Genomic DNA, 14,102 nt, shown 5'->3' with positions numbered 1-14,102 from the left:
AACCTCTGCATGTTAGGAGAATTGTGGTTACAAGAAGTTCTCTGACCTTTATACATGTACCATGGCATGTTTGTATGTGCCCACACACAATAAATAAAATAAATACATACACAAATAATTTTAAAAAGTAATTCAAAGGAACTTAGACATGCCTACTGTCAAAATGAAACAACCTGTTCCTATAGGAAGTTATAGATGAGTTCTAATATATATGAACTGTATATATACAGTTGTCCCTGTATATATAAATCACTCACTTTGGATTTTATTTTCTGTCTTGACAGATTATAAGAGAAAATAGTATCTCTCTGAGTGAAATTGAATTGCCTTGTTCAGAGGACTTGAATTTGGAAACCTTGTCGTAAGTAATGTAATACATTATTCACTATGTTAGGACCTGACAGATCAGTTTACTTACATAGGAGAACTATCCGTCACCTGATTTGAGTAATTCTGAATCCCTTATGTTTGTAATCATTATTTATATGATATCCACAGATTGTGTGTGTGTGTGTGTGTAAGTGTAAATAAAGCTCAGGAGGTAGAGACAGGACATCAGGCATCCTTAACTATATAAGTGAGTTCAAGGCTACCCTTGGACATATGAGAACCTGTCTCCAAAAAAAGAAAAAAAAAATGGAAATTTAGTTGTATTTTCTCCTTTTTCATTCTTTCCATGAAGGGGTCGGGGGCGGGGGGGGGGGGGAGCTTTTTAAAATTGTCCTTTGTAGTATATGAAAGAATGTTATATCAGTAAGGGTCACATAATCTGCAAAAATCCACAGAAATCTGATGATTGGTTAGGGGGCTTTCTTCAGCATTCTCAGAAGGCTAAAAATTGGTTTGGAGAAGATGAGTTTTTTATTTTTATCCCAAGAGGATAGGTGATAATGGATTTTACAGGACAGTAACAACAACATGTTTTCTGTAATCTGTTTTCAGGCAAGCACACGTCTACATCATTGCAGGAGCCTGCTTGTCTCTGGGTTTTCGATTTGCTGGCTCAGAAAACTTATCGGCATTTAACTGTTTGGTGAGAACTAGCTTGGCTCGTGCTGCTGTGCTCTGAGTGTTCCTTCTGGTTTACCAGTAAAGCCTTAAGATGCCACTTTTAACTTTGGATTTTTCTTTTTTTTTCCAGCATAAATTTGCAAAAGATTTTATGAATTATTTATCTGCACCCAATGCTTCTGTAGTAAGTCTATTTTTTTTTCTTTCCCCTATTTGGGAATAAAGTAAACAAAGAAAATTCATATGTAAGCCAGAAACTCATAGGTTATCAAATACTTTTGCTATTTAATTGAAAAGATTTGAAGCACTGCTCATCTTTGTGTTTTGGTTTTAAGATAATAAATTAGGTGAGAATATGGCTACCTTTGAGACTATGATTAGCCTGGGAGGATGCGTGTATTTCTAATTCTGTGACAAGAGAGTAAATAAGAGAGGTATAATATTTGTAGATTGTCATACTTCATATTTTGTCATGTCACTGAATACCAAAAGTTTCCTTTATAAAAAAAACTTAGTTGCTCTTAAGACATTATTTTTCTGATAACAAGGAGACTACAAGATTTTATTTCCTGGTTAACAACACAGACCTTTGCAGTCATTTTTATAATGTGAAAAAGTTAGGAATATCAGAAATTCCTGAAGTATTTCACTAAGTTATGGCATATCCACATGCTCTTACACATTGGAAGTAGCAACATCATGATGTATAGGGTGTGTGTGTGTGTGTGTGTGTGTGTGTGTGTGTGTGTGTGTGTGTAAATTGCTTATAAGTTACTAGGAGAGTTAACGTGTAGTGCTGTCTGATTTTCGTCTATAAGTATATATGTATGTATGGGGAGACTTTCTGAGAGAATGATGTCTACAGGGATAATGTCAGTTCTAGGTGGTTGGAGCATTGTTATTTACTTGATGATGCTCTATTTTTAAACTCTTTACATTGAATTTGTATTTCATAATCAGAGTATTCATTTTTATAGATTCAGTTTTAAAGTTACAAACATCTGTAATCTTCCAATGTCAGATATTTTGGTAATTAAGAAACATAATTACAGCTAACATAGAGTCATGTTTTTGTGTCACCAGACGGGGCCTTACAACCTCGAAACCTGCCTGAGTGTGGTGCTCCTGTCTCTTGCCATGGTGATGGCTGGCTCTGGGAACCTGAAGGTGTTGCAACTCTGTCGCTTCCTGCACATGAAGACGGGTGGAGAGATGAACTATGGTTTCCACTTGGCCCACCACATGGCCCTGGGCCTTCTCTTTTTGGGAGGAGGAAGGTAATGAATATGTTTTATTTTGTTTGTTCCTTAATAAAAAGAGCTCATGAGAGAGATCTGTAAAAGTGATCTGGTTTTTTTTTTAGTTTTAATAGAACATTTTTCTGTTGTTGGCCTTTTTCATATAAATGTTGGAATTTGTCATTTTCCATAGTAAATAACCTGATAAAACATTAATTAGAACTGCATTGACTCTACTCCAGTTGCAGAGAGCTTGCCATCCTTTCTTTTATCTGTGACTTCACTTATTTATCTGATGTCTGTGACCTTAGCCAGCTGTTCTAATTTCTGAGTTATGTAGGCTTATTTTCACCTCTCTAGAAGTATAAAAAAAATAAAGATTTAAAAATTAGAGATTATGGGGAAGAGGTGCATTTTCTTTATATGTTTTGTGAATATTGCTTCTTTTTAGTAATTAGGAATTATGAATTCTTAAAGGCTAGGGCTATAGCTCAGGCATAAAGTACTTCCCTGTCTTGTACAGGGCCCGACCTTTGATTTTTTTTTTTTGGTTTTTCGAGACAGGGTTTCTCTATGTAGCTTTGCGCCTTTCCTGGAACTCACTTGGTAGCCCAGGCTGGCCTCGAACTCACAGAGATCCGCCTGCCTCTGCCTCCCAAGTGCTGGGATTAAAGGCGTGAGCCACCACCGCCCGGCCGACCTTTGAATTTTTGCAACAACAATAAACATTAAAGAGCCAACAAGAATGAGTAAAGGAATGTTAACTGTTATTCTGTTTTTAAACCATCATGTTTTCTGGAAGATTTATACTTATAACAGCCTGCACTGTTATGTTTAATCCCCAAGTTTCTAGTGTTAATATCTGAATATTCATCTTTGAATTTTGATTTACCAAAATGATAAAGTACTTCATTGTCCTTACTCTGCTGTTATAGGATAAACCTTGCTTATTTAATCCCTGGGTTGAATTTTAACATTTGTAGAATGTTGCTTTTGTTTGAATAATGTTCATTCTGGAAATGATGCAGGGATTAACTGTAAAGAGATGTGTCCATACCAAAGATGATCCACTTTGTTTATCATGGCACCTCACCAGTATACCTTGTTACAGAACCCCACTTTTCTGATTCAAGAATGCCTTGTAGAGGAGAGCAGGGAAATTAATGTCTGTCCCCACTGAATTTGCTCTGCAGGTACTCTTTGAGCACATCCAACTCGTCCATTGCTGCTCTTCTCTGTGCTCTTTACCCACATTTCCCAGCCCACAGCACTGACAACCGGTGAGTCCTCTGCATTGCTTAGCACTGTTTCCTGAGTTCTCTAATGGTAATCAGTTTGCTTTGCTTTCATGGACTGTTGCTTTGTTTTTGAACTTACCTTCTTGACTAAATCTTTTAAGCATCTCTTTCAAAGTATTAAACTAGAAGAAAATTCTGGACATCTGATACCTGATCATTCTCACATCTGTGAAATTGTTGTGAACCCATATGTAGGCCAGATAGAGTTTTCTCTAGGTACAAATTTGCCATACAAACTTTAGTAGCCAAGGGAAGTATATATACACACATACATATATAACATAAGTATATAATATAGGTATTTACTTATATATGTATTTAAGATTATTTAATTCCAAGAAAAAACTTAATCTGATTTAGTGGCAATGTGAATTCCTTCTTTAACACAGTAGCTGAGCAGTTTTGTGTAAATGACATCAAAGAGACAAAAATAGAGACCTATAAAAAAATGAAACAGACAATTTAGAAGTGACAGGAAGCAGTAGCCCCAGAAGTCATAAAGTAAGCAGTACAGAGCATTTAGAGAGCTTGTAAAGCACAAAGAATTACTAATCATTCTTCTAGAACGTGTTCAGGATAAGGGACCTCTTTTGTGCATTGGGAAAGAAAACAGTTCCTTATAAATGATATTGTAGGGCTGGAGAGATGGCTCAGAGCTTAAGAGCACCAGTAGCTCTTCCAGAGGCTCTGAATTCAGTTCCTAGCAATCACATGGTGGCTCACAACCATCTATGATGAGTTCTGGTGTGCAGGCATATATGCAGGCAGAACACTGTACATAATAAATAAATAAACCTTAAATAAACAAATAGATCTTGAATGGATGAATAAATAAATGACATTGTAGGCAGTTGGCACTGTACTTAATTGATGGCACCCTCTGTTGTCTGCTCAAAGAGTCAACAGCATTCTTTGTCTGGTAGTGAGGGGTCAGGAGCCCTTGAAATCACTTCAGCCGTCACTGCCATCTACAGTGTTGTGTATGACCAATGACAGACAAAGGCTGCTTTGCAAAAGTAGCCTGATCTGAAATCCAAGCTGCTAGGTGGAGCATAAGAACATTGTTAACTTTCTACATACAGCTCTGACATGTGGCCTCCATCCTGTCATTTAAAATGGTTTGGTGACTTGTTAAATTCAGTTACTAGGTGATTACAGTGGAATGCCAGTCATGTGATTAGTTGAAATTTCTCCCTCCATCCCTTTCTTTGAGACAAGGTCTTATTGTATATTCAGAGTTTGCATGGAACTAGCTATATGACCCTGGTTGACTTTGAACTTGTGATCTTCTACTTCAGCTTCCTGCATTTTGGGATTATAGGCATGTACCATCACACCTATCTTAAGGCAATTTGATGATAAAAATCAAGAAACTTTATGTAAGTCTGGGGGTGTAACATAGTGGCAGGGTGCTTGCTTAGCATGTGGAAGGCCCAGGATTCAATATCTAATACTGCCCTCCCTTTTTAAATATAACTAATAGCTAGGATTTTTTCCCCTTTTCAGTTTTATGTTTGATACACTTATAGTAGTGAATAGATTTGAGTGAGAAGAAGGGAGGCTGTTTTTTTTTTTTTTTTTTTTAATTGCTAGTTTTTGTGTGTGTCCTATATGTGTATGTGGAGGCCAGAGATTGACATTGGGTATTATTTTCATCTGTCACTCTCCATTTTACTTTTTGAGATAGGGTTCCTACTGAATATAGAGCTTAACTGGCTGGCCACCGAGCCCCTAGAGTCCCAGGATCCACTTGTCTTCAGTTTCCTAGCACCGGGAAGTTACAGCTGTATGCCTCTGCACCAGGATTATGTTAGTTCTGGGATCCACCCCACTGAGTCATCTCTTCAGCCCTGGTCTATCTTTTTTCTTTATTGTAATCTCATTTCGTTACTCTTGAATGGTTTCTAAAAATTAAGCATTTGTGTTTACATTTAAAATACAAATTGTAAAGTTAAAATTTTTAAAGTGAGGATTCAAAAGCAGACCTACAAACACATGGCTACTCTCACCCATCACTGTCTTGCTATGTATTTCAGTGGTGTGTGTGATTGTTTGTATGCAAGGATGCAGACATAGAGAGAGAGCTTTGCTCCCTGAGGAGAACTGACTGGTGTCCTTTCTTCCCTATCCACCCCGAAGAAAACAACTGCAGCATATCCCTGAGAAAGGTGACAAGAGATGTCTTGTGTGGAGCAGCCAAGAATGGTTGAATGGAACTGTTGTTTTAAATCAGTGTTCAGGCCATCGTTAATAAATATTTTCCTGTTAAGACATGTTTTACTTTCTTTGATTAAACTTTTTACCTGTGAACTCAGACAAAGAATTCTTGGACCAAATATTACATAAGTAGTTTCTTGGAATTTCTCTGTCTCCTTTGGGGCTGCAAGATGGCTCAGTAGGTAAAGGTGCTTGCCACCAAGCCTGACGATGGCCTGAGTTCAATCCTCTGTACCCAAATGGTGGGAGGAGAGAACTCTCAGTTGTCCTCTGACCTCTGCATACATGTAATCCTATGTGCATACATACACTAAGTGTAATAAAAATTTTTTAACTAGAATTTCTCTGTACTTTTAGTTGAATATTTCAGATTCTTTATAGGAAGGTATTTATCGCCCCAGCTTCTTGTAGCCTGTCAGCAACAGTGATTGTCAGTCTCCTGATCTTGTCACTTCTCTGTTTTCTGTGCACAGGTATCATCTCCAGGCCCTTCGGCACCTCTATGTGCTAGCTGCAGAACCAAGGCTCCTGGTACCTGTGGATGTGGATACCAACACACCCTGCTATGCCCTTATAGAAGTTACTTACAAGGTAACTCTTCCGGTCATCTTTATAGGCTAGAGTATTTTCAAAGCATTGTAGCAGAAGGTGATGATGCAGGTTGAACAGTCATAGAAAATGAAGCCTCCCTCCCAAGTTGCTGCTCACTGCCAGGCCATTCAGGCTCGCTCTTATATTGGGGTGATTTTTGGCATCTCCAGCTGTCCCTTTGTCTTTACAGCTGATCACTGGGAAATGTTCCCAGTAACTTATTGTTAAATTGTTCTGCAAAGTCAGTTGGGTTAGAATGATTTTTTTTTTTTCAGATTTATTTATTATGTATGCAGCATGTATGACTGCAGGCCAGAAGAGGGCACCAGATCTCATTGCAGATGGTTGTAAGCCACCATGTGGTTGCTGGGAATTGAACTCAGGTCCTCTGGAAGAGCAATCTGTGCTCTTAACCTCTGAGCCATCTCTCCAGCCCCTAGAATGATTCTTAAAGTGTGGTTTTGCTGAACATTTGAAATCCCTAAATTATGTATTTGAGTGATCTTTCATTGGCATGCATACATAGATTACAAATGATGTAGTCAGTACCAAATCAGTAAATACTGCTTGTTAAAATGTGCTCCACTTAGGAGATGTGAAAGTGAGGTGATGATGTCATATTCCTGAAGGAAATGAATGGCTAGGTGCGGGTGCAGTGATAACAGTGTGATAATTGAAGGGGTATGTGGTATGGTAGAGTGCTCTTATCCTGCTGAAGAGTTTGGTCTGAGAAATGGAGCTTCTTCTCAACATGTGTATAAACCCATGCTGTGGAAGCTGCCCAGTGAAGGGCAGTCCTCCAAGATGGTGATGGTGATAAATGCTCTGTAAAGAGTTTAGGCTTGAGTCTTTAGAGATTTGAGTATTAAGGCTGTAGCTGTAGATCAGCCCCAGAATGCTTGCTTGGCGTGCACCAGACTGTGGGCTTAGTTTAGCACTGCCAAGCAAAAAGACTATCAGAGGGAGTCTTAGGGTTCCTATTGCTGTGAAGTAACACCATGGCCACCGCAGTTGTTACCAAGGAAGACATTTCACTGGGATGCCTTGCAGTTTCAGAGGTTTAGTCCATTATCATGGCAGGACATGGCAACAGTGAGGCAGACATGGTGCTGGAGAAGGAGCTGAGAGTTCTACATCTTGATCTGTAGGCAACCGGAAGTGAACTGTTTATCACACTAGTGTGGCTTGAGCAAAGGAGACTTTCAAAGCCCACCCCCACAGTGACACACTTTCTTCAACAAGGCCACACCTCCTAATGGTGCCACTCCCTCTGGAGTCCATTTTCGTTCAAACCACCCCAGAGAGGTGGTGCTGTTCCATAGTAATGTGCAGTCCATGAGCAAGGGGAAGGCACAGAGGGACATTTGACCCACGCTGGCTGTGTTTTACTTTTGTAAAGGGCACTCAGTGGTATGAACAGACCAAAGAAGAACTGATGGCTCCAACCCTTCTTCCAGAACTTCATCTCTTAAAGCAGGTAAGTTGGCGTGACTTGGGTGGTCTATCTAGGGGGTAAATTGAAACAGAATTGCATAGCAATAAAGTCCCCTCCCTTCCCCATTTAAGAAAACAGGAAAGCAGCAACAGCTGGAGGAATATTTAGGAAGGATAGAGGTGTTGTCTTAGTGGTCTTTACTAATAGTCTATGTCCTTTCAGAACACGATTCACCTGCCTTTTTTGCAAGCAATTGGATCTTAATATCCTATCGGTGGCTCATTGGAGCCAAGTCACTATTTCCTCTAAGAAGCATGTTCAGTTTGCCAGCTTTGAGTGACTGTGTTTACATTTTCCCTGCAGATGAAAGTTAAAGGGCCAAGATACTGGGAACTGCTCATAGATTTAAGCAAGGGAGAACAGCACTTGAAGTAAGTATGCTGAATTCTTACTCATGCCTTTCCAGCAGTGCATAGACGTCTACAGGGAGGGGAGACTCTGGAGTAGTGTCTGCGACTTGTTTGCCATTCTTTGATCTCATCCAAGCACATATAAAGTATGTTGAACAGTGTGGTCTATGTCTTTGAAGCAGGATTTGTTTTAAAATGTAAAAGTTTTAATTTGAAAGTCAAACTGTAATGTTCACATGTGTTCATTGAGAAACTAGAACTGACTTAGCTTTAGACAGTGACAGGGTTTTCTGCGGGTGCAGTAGGATTTGGTTTAAAGGGGACTTTTTATAACTACCGACGCTTGTCAGACATCTTCTGTTGCTCTCTTTTACTGTTGTCTTGTTACAACTAACATAAGGTTGTGGTAGACTGCTTTCAGGTAGAATAAGTTATGTGCAAGTAATTATTTTAGCATTTTAATTTATACCTTGGGAAGTGGGTAATTTATTTAAATCCATAAAAAGTTTCATAGTTGCAATTATATTATCTTATTCTCTAGTAACTAATTTCTATTTATTCTCTTAGGTTAATTAGTATTTTCTACTGCAAACCAATTACTAGATCTTTAGTATTTGCAGTGTCTCAGACGTATTTCTAGGGACGTAGGAACCAGCAGTTTGAGGTGAGATCCCTGAGAAGCTCAGTGTTGAGCAGGTACAATCCCAGAATCTCAGGACCACAGCAGAGTGGAGGTGCATCCTCACTTATGTGCACGAGTTCATTTTGTGTGTAGTAAATGATCCTACCAGAGAGTGGAGCAGACTTCCTCCTCTCTAAAAGTGGCTCTGGAAAGCACTGACTTCAGCAGATACCTACCAGTCAAACCTCCTGTAAAGTCATCTTTCTGTTTTTTGTTTTGTTTTGTTTTTCTTTCAGGTCCATTCTTTCTAAGGATGGAGTTTTATATGTAAAGCTCAGGGCAGGCCAGCTGTCCTACAAAGAAGATCCAATGGGGTGGCAGAGTTTGTTGGCGCAGACTGTTTCTAACAGGAACTCAGAAGCCCGGTCTTTCAAGGTAGTGTAACCATGTTCTTTTATTGCTGCAGATTGTAAAACCTAATTGGCTGGGCGATGATGGCGCACGCCTTTAATCCCAGCACTCGGGAGGCAGAGGCAGAAGGATCTCTGTGAGTTTGAGGCCAGCCTGGGCTACAGAGTGAGTTCCAGGAAAGGTGCAAAGCTACACAGAGAAACCCTGTCTCGAAAAACAAAAACAAAAAAAACCAAAAACCTAATCAATCGGCCATGGTTTCCACTGCTTTCTTTTGTGACACCCATAATAAAATGGGACATCCTGCTAATATTCTGTGGAAGACTTGTATTTAATGCCACCTATGATGAACCTCCATACTACAAGCAGTATTTGGTTTAATTATTTTACTTACTACTTCCTCAAATAGAGGAAGAATTTTGCAAGTTAGCACTTTTTTCTCACCCACCCCCCTTTCTTTTGGCAGTGTTTCAGTGTGTTGATCAGGCTGGCACCTCCTTTCCCTGGCTCACCTTTACCCTTTATCTAGAGACTGAACCAGGGCTTTATACATGCGATTAAATGTTCTCCCATTAGCTGTAAGGCAGCCTTGGCCTCACATTTGATTCCCTTGCCCTAGTCTCCTGAGTGTTGAGGTTATGGGCATATACCACCATACTTGGCTATATTGCATTGGGGGAAACTTCCATTTTTAAACCATCATTTGTTTCTTTAATCTTCATGAAAATGAAATGATACAGTTTGAATCTTGATTTTTTAATTTATTTCATAGTAGTCAGCTACTAGTACAGTAGTGTTTAAAATGAAATAGTTAAAATAAAAGTATGAGTTAAAATTCATTACTGTGGAGGGGTCAGTATATATTCTGTGTTCTAGAATTCATTTCCATCATTAGAAATGTGTTCTGTAGTCTCACATTAAACTTGGGAAATTAATCTTAGCTTTTTTGTTTTGTTTTTTCCAGAGCTGAGGACTGAACCCAGGGCCTTGCACTTGCTAGGCAAGCGCTGTACCACTGAGCTAAATCCTCAACCCCTAATCTTAGTTTTTAAGAGTTTTGTGGGCGGATGTTTGCTGAGGATCCTCAGAGTACTTGGGACCCACATAGCAAGGATGTGTCCCCTCAGCAGCCAAGGGGCAGACACAGAACTTGGCTCTTTATCCCCGAGGAAGGAGCTAACAGATTATTATAATTCAGCTTACATTTGATCAGTCAGTTGACCTTGAGCCTTTCTCATAGTTACCAGGTTGTAAAGCTCTGAAATTTCCAGCTTTGATGTCAGTGTGCTGTTCTTGGCAGCAAGCAAAAGATTATCTCTGGAATATTTTGAAGGTTTTCTGTTTGTTTTTGTTCTTAAGCTTAAGTTAGCACTATTTCTTTTTTTATTATTAAGAAACTTCTGTTCATTTTACTTACCAACCACAGATGCCCCTGTCCTCCCTCCTCTTTCCCCCAGCACTATTTCTTTTCTTTCTTTTTTTTTTTAAATTAGAGCCTATATGAAAAGCTAATCCAATTTATAGGAAAAATAGATAAATTATACCTTAGTTTTGACTATTGAAAGTATATAAAAATTAAAAGTTAGCTCAGTGTCCTGCCTGCTAGGAGTTTAGAAATATAATAGGAATCTAAATTGGAAATACTCCATTTTCAGTCTTGAACATTAAATTGTAGACTGAGGATTTTTCCTACTAATTTTTTAAATTGTAGTAAAATACACAAAACATGAAATTAGTGCCTGAGCTGTTTTTAGATGTGAAATGCTTTTGAACGATAATAGATACAATGTTGACATGTAGCCATCACTAGAATAATTACAATTTGCAGACCTAAGCTTTCCCTATTAACACTAACTCCTCTGCTAGCCCTTTTTGTCTGTGTGATTCTAGTTCCTCTAAGGACCTCATATGTGAAGGATCATAGTGATTGTCCTTTTGAGGTGGCCTACTTGAGTGAGACTCCTCTTTTCTTACCCTTCCATAGTACTTGTACTTCTTAAAAAAAATTAATTTATTTTACATCCTACCACAGTTTCCCCTCCCTCCTCTCCTCTCCTCCTAGTCCCTTCCCCCATCACCCCTCTGTCCTCATCCCCCAATCCACTCTTCCTTTTCTGTTCAGAAAAAGGCAGGCCTCCCATGGATATCAACAAAATATGGCATATCAAGTTGCAGTAAGACTAAGAACCTCTCCTCATATTAAGTCTGGACAAGGCAACCAAGTATGAGGAATGAGTTCCCAAAAGCCAGCAAAAGAGTCAGAGACAGCCCCTGCTCCCACTGTTAGGAGTCCCACAAGAGGACCAAGCCACACAACTGTAACTATGCAGAGGGCCTAGGTCAGACCCATGCAGGCTCCCTGGTTGTTGGCTCAGTCTCTGTGAGCCCCTAAGTACTTGTACTTATAAGCAGGCTTTTTAGTTGGACATAGGGAAGAAAGCCTTTTAAAAGCGGGTGGCTTATAAGAAAGGTGTGGGAGCCCACAGAGGTTTCCTAGTGAGATCTGAGCTTGCTTTACCCAGCAGGGCTGCATAAGGGGATGGATTGCATGCAAGGTTACTAGGTGTTTGGAAGGGTCTGCACTTGGCTGTGCTGGGGGAGGTCCTTTGCTCCACCCCTTGGCATTCCTTTAAAAAGCCCTTTAGGAGAGACAGAAGGGGCTGGTGGATTAGGATTTAGGCCCTCCCGAGGCTATCCTGTGTTTTCTGTCTGTCTCTCTCCTCTCTAAATCTCTTATTCCTCACTCCTCAGAGTACCCTGGGGGAATAGGTGGGGTCGGCCCCCCACAGGTAGATCAACACTTCATATTAACTTATGCAAAAGCTTCTTGCAATTTCCTAACAGAAGAGGGTAACAGAGCTCTAGCTTGTTTTGTCTTTTGGGACAGTGTGAAAAGAGGGGCTAGAGATATTAGGCCTTACATTATGAGCAGAAAGAGAGGTAAAAGTTGGTTATCTCACTTCAAGTGTGGTTTGTTTTTCTTTTTTAGCCAGAAACAATTTCATCTTTTACTTCTGACCCAGCACTTCTGTCCTTTGCTGAATATTTCTGTAAACCGTCTATGAACATGGGTCAAGTAAGTATTATATGGTTTGCTGGGCCTCAGGATAAGACTTTATTAGTTCCATCAATAGACAACCAAAGTCACCTGCAATATTACCATCTACCTTTGAGACTGATGACATTCTTCACATTGTTAGATGTTTTTGCTTGGAAAATAGAGATTGTCACAAAAACATTTAGTAGCTTTCTACCCTAATAGAAGAAAAAGGTTACAAAGCTAAGGTACCAGCTTTGATGGGTGACATTTCTTGTGTCCATTCTTGAAAATTTGTTCTCAGTGTTTAGCACCTTTCTTGGTTTTGTAAACTTTCAGTGGTTTTGTCTCCTTTTTGTATTAACTTTTCTTGCTCTTTGTCACACAACTGTTCTCTTGAGAATTTCACACGTCTAGTGACCTTTGTTCAGCAAATTATTTAGAAAGGGAAGAGTATATAGGAAGCAATGGGACGATTCGGTGTGGAAGCCTGTTGTCTAAAAGTGTTTGTGGTCAAGGGGAAACTCCCAGCCGCTCTCAGATGTGGCCTCTTCCTTCTAAAGTAGGATGTTTAGATGCAATAACTTTCCCTCTCACTTGCTGCATCCTCCCTACACAGTGCACACTGTGCTGAGGACTTTCCACACATGTCTCAGAGTTCTAACCCAGGGTACAGGTGTGTCATCATTGGGTTACAGATGAGGAGACTGCCACTCGGCCGTCACACACCCAGTCCACACAGCTAGAAGGACGAGGGTATGCACACATTCAAGGCCGGAGGGACAGCTCTGATAAAGCTGTGCCTGCCTTGCCCCCAGCACGCCTTCCTCTCTCCCAGCCCCCACTGCTGAAGTGTGTCTGAGAACCCTTTCCTCACCTGGTGCTGTTATCCCTGCATCTCCGTCGGTCCGTGCTGCCTTTCTGTATCCCACTCTTGCCAGCAGACTGAAGGCGTCTCTGGTGTTCTCGCAGCCTGTTTTGTTTGTTCCGTAACCCTAGATTGATCATGGTCAGATCATGTGCTGCTACCTACCATCCTTTTTTGGGTTTTGATTGCAGTTGTAACACTGCAGGGACTGTGGCTTTTTATGGAGATGAACCGTTTTTCACTCTTTGCCATGGAGCTTCAGAATAGGCATTGTAGCTGTTACACAGTTGTTTCTAGAGTTGATTTTGGAACATGCTTTGATGTGCTATAAGGTGCTTGTTTTTTCCACAGAAACAGGAGATTCTGGACCTCTTTTCTTCAATACTCTATGAGTGTGTTACTCAGGAGACCCCAGAGATGTTGCCTGCCTACATAGCAATGGATCAGGTATGATTCAAAGTTGACTGTGTTCTAGTGCGATTGATCCTGTGTTTCAAATGACCTACTTCACAGTGTTCCTATGGGTTCAGTTTTTAGTTTCCTGTTTGTTTTTAGACATCCTATCAGGGAACCACTCCCAGTTGACAGCTCTCTGCTGTTTCCCTGGTGCTAGGAGAAGTGCTGTCTGGAAGGCTGCCTTTCTCTTAGGAGTTCATGCCCCTGTCCGTCTTCTTCGGGCTTGGGGAAGAAGAGATCTTTCCCTCTCTTGCTCTAGCATTCTTGGGTCATCTCTTGCCTCCTTTCTGGAAGTCTGCTTCATAGGAAGGCCACAAATGAGCAGTAGCTGAGCCATATGTGCCCCAGTGATTGCTGGGATGTGAAATCCCACTCCTTGACCAAGTCTGCAGGAAGTTTCAGCACCAGGAATTGGTGATTTAGGTATATGGTATCCATTTTGATTCTCTTGCTATTTTGTAAGTGCCTAACAGGGACCTGTAGAACATAATGCCTGAGAGATTTCCTA

The 14,102-nt window shown here is 40.3% G+C and overlaps 1 protein-coding gene across 2 annotated transcripts in view; it reads left to right on the top strand.

Annotated features, from left to right (window-relative positions):
• The window catches only part of Anapc1 (anaphase promoting complex subunit 1), an 82,838-nt gene that overhangs the window by 59,579 nt on the left and 9,157 nt on the right, over positions 1-14,102 (top strand). For both annotated transcript variants that reach the window (XM_076570613.1, XM_076570612.1), the window contains exons 35-45: positions 285-361; positions 943-1,033; positions 1,142-1,195; positions 2,095-2,288; positions 3,443-3,529; positions 6,238-6,355; positions 7,755-7,832; positions 8,154-8,221; positions 9,119-9,257; positions 12,223-12,309; positions 13,490-13,585. In XM_076570613.1, coding sequence (XP_076426728.1) covers positions 285-361; positions 943-1,033; positions 1,142-1,195; positions 2,095-2,288; positions 3,443-3,529; positions 6,238-6,355; positions 7,755-7,832; positions 8,154-8,221; positions 9,119-9,257; positions 12,223-12,309; positions 13,490-13,585 — 1,089 coding nt within the window. The remainder of the gene's footprint in view (positions 1-284; positions 362-942; positions 1,034-1,141; positions 1,196-2,094; positions 2,289-3,442; positions 3,530-6,237; positions 6,356-7,754; positions 7,833-8,153; positions 8,222-9,118; positions 9,258-12,222; positions 12,310-13,489; positions 13,586-14,102) is intronic.

The sequence above is a fragment of the Peromyscus maniculatus genome, chromosome 4 (genome assembly GCF_049852395.1).
Source record: "Peromyscus maniculatus bairdii isolate BWxNUB_F1_BW_parent chromosome 4, HU_Pman_BW_mat_3.1, whole genome shotgun sequence".
Lineage (NCBI taxonomy): Eukaryota > Metazoa > Chordata > Mammalia > Rodentia > Cricetidae > Peromyscus > Peromyscus maniculatus.
Note: the sequence above shows the minus strand (reverse complement) of the source record. Positions and strands in the feature narration are given on the sequence as shown.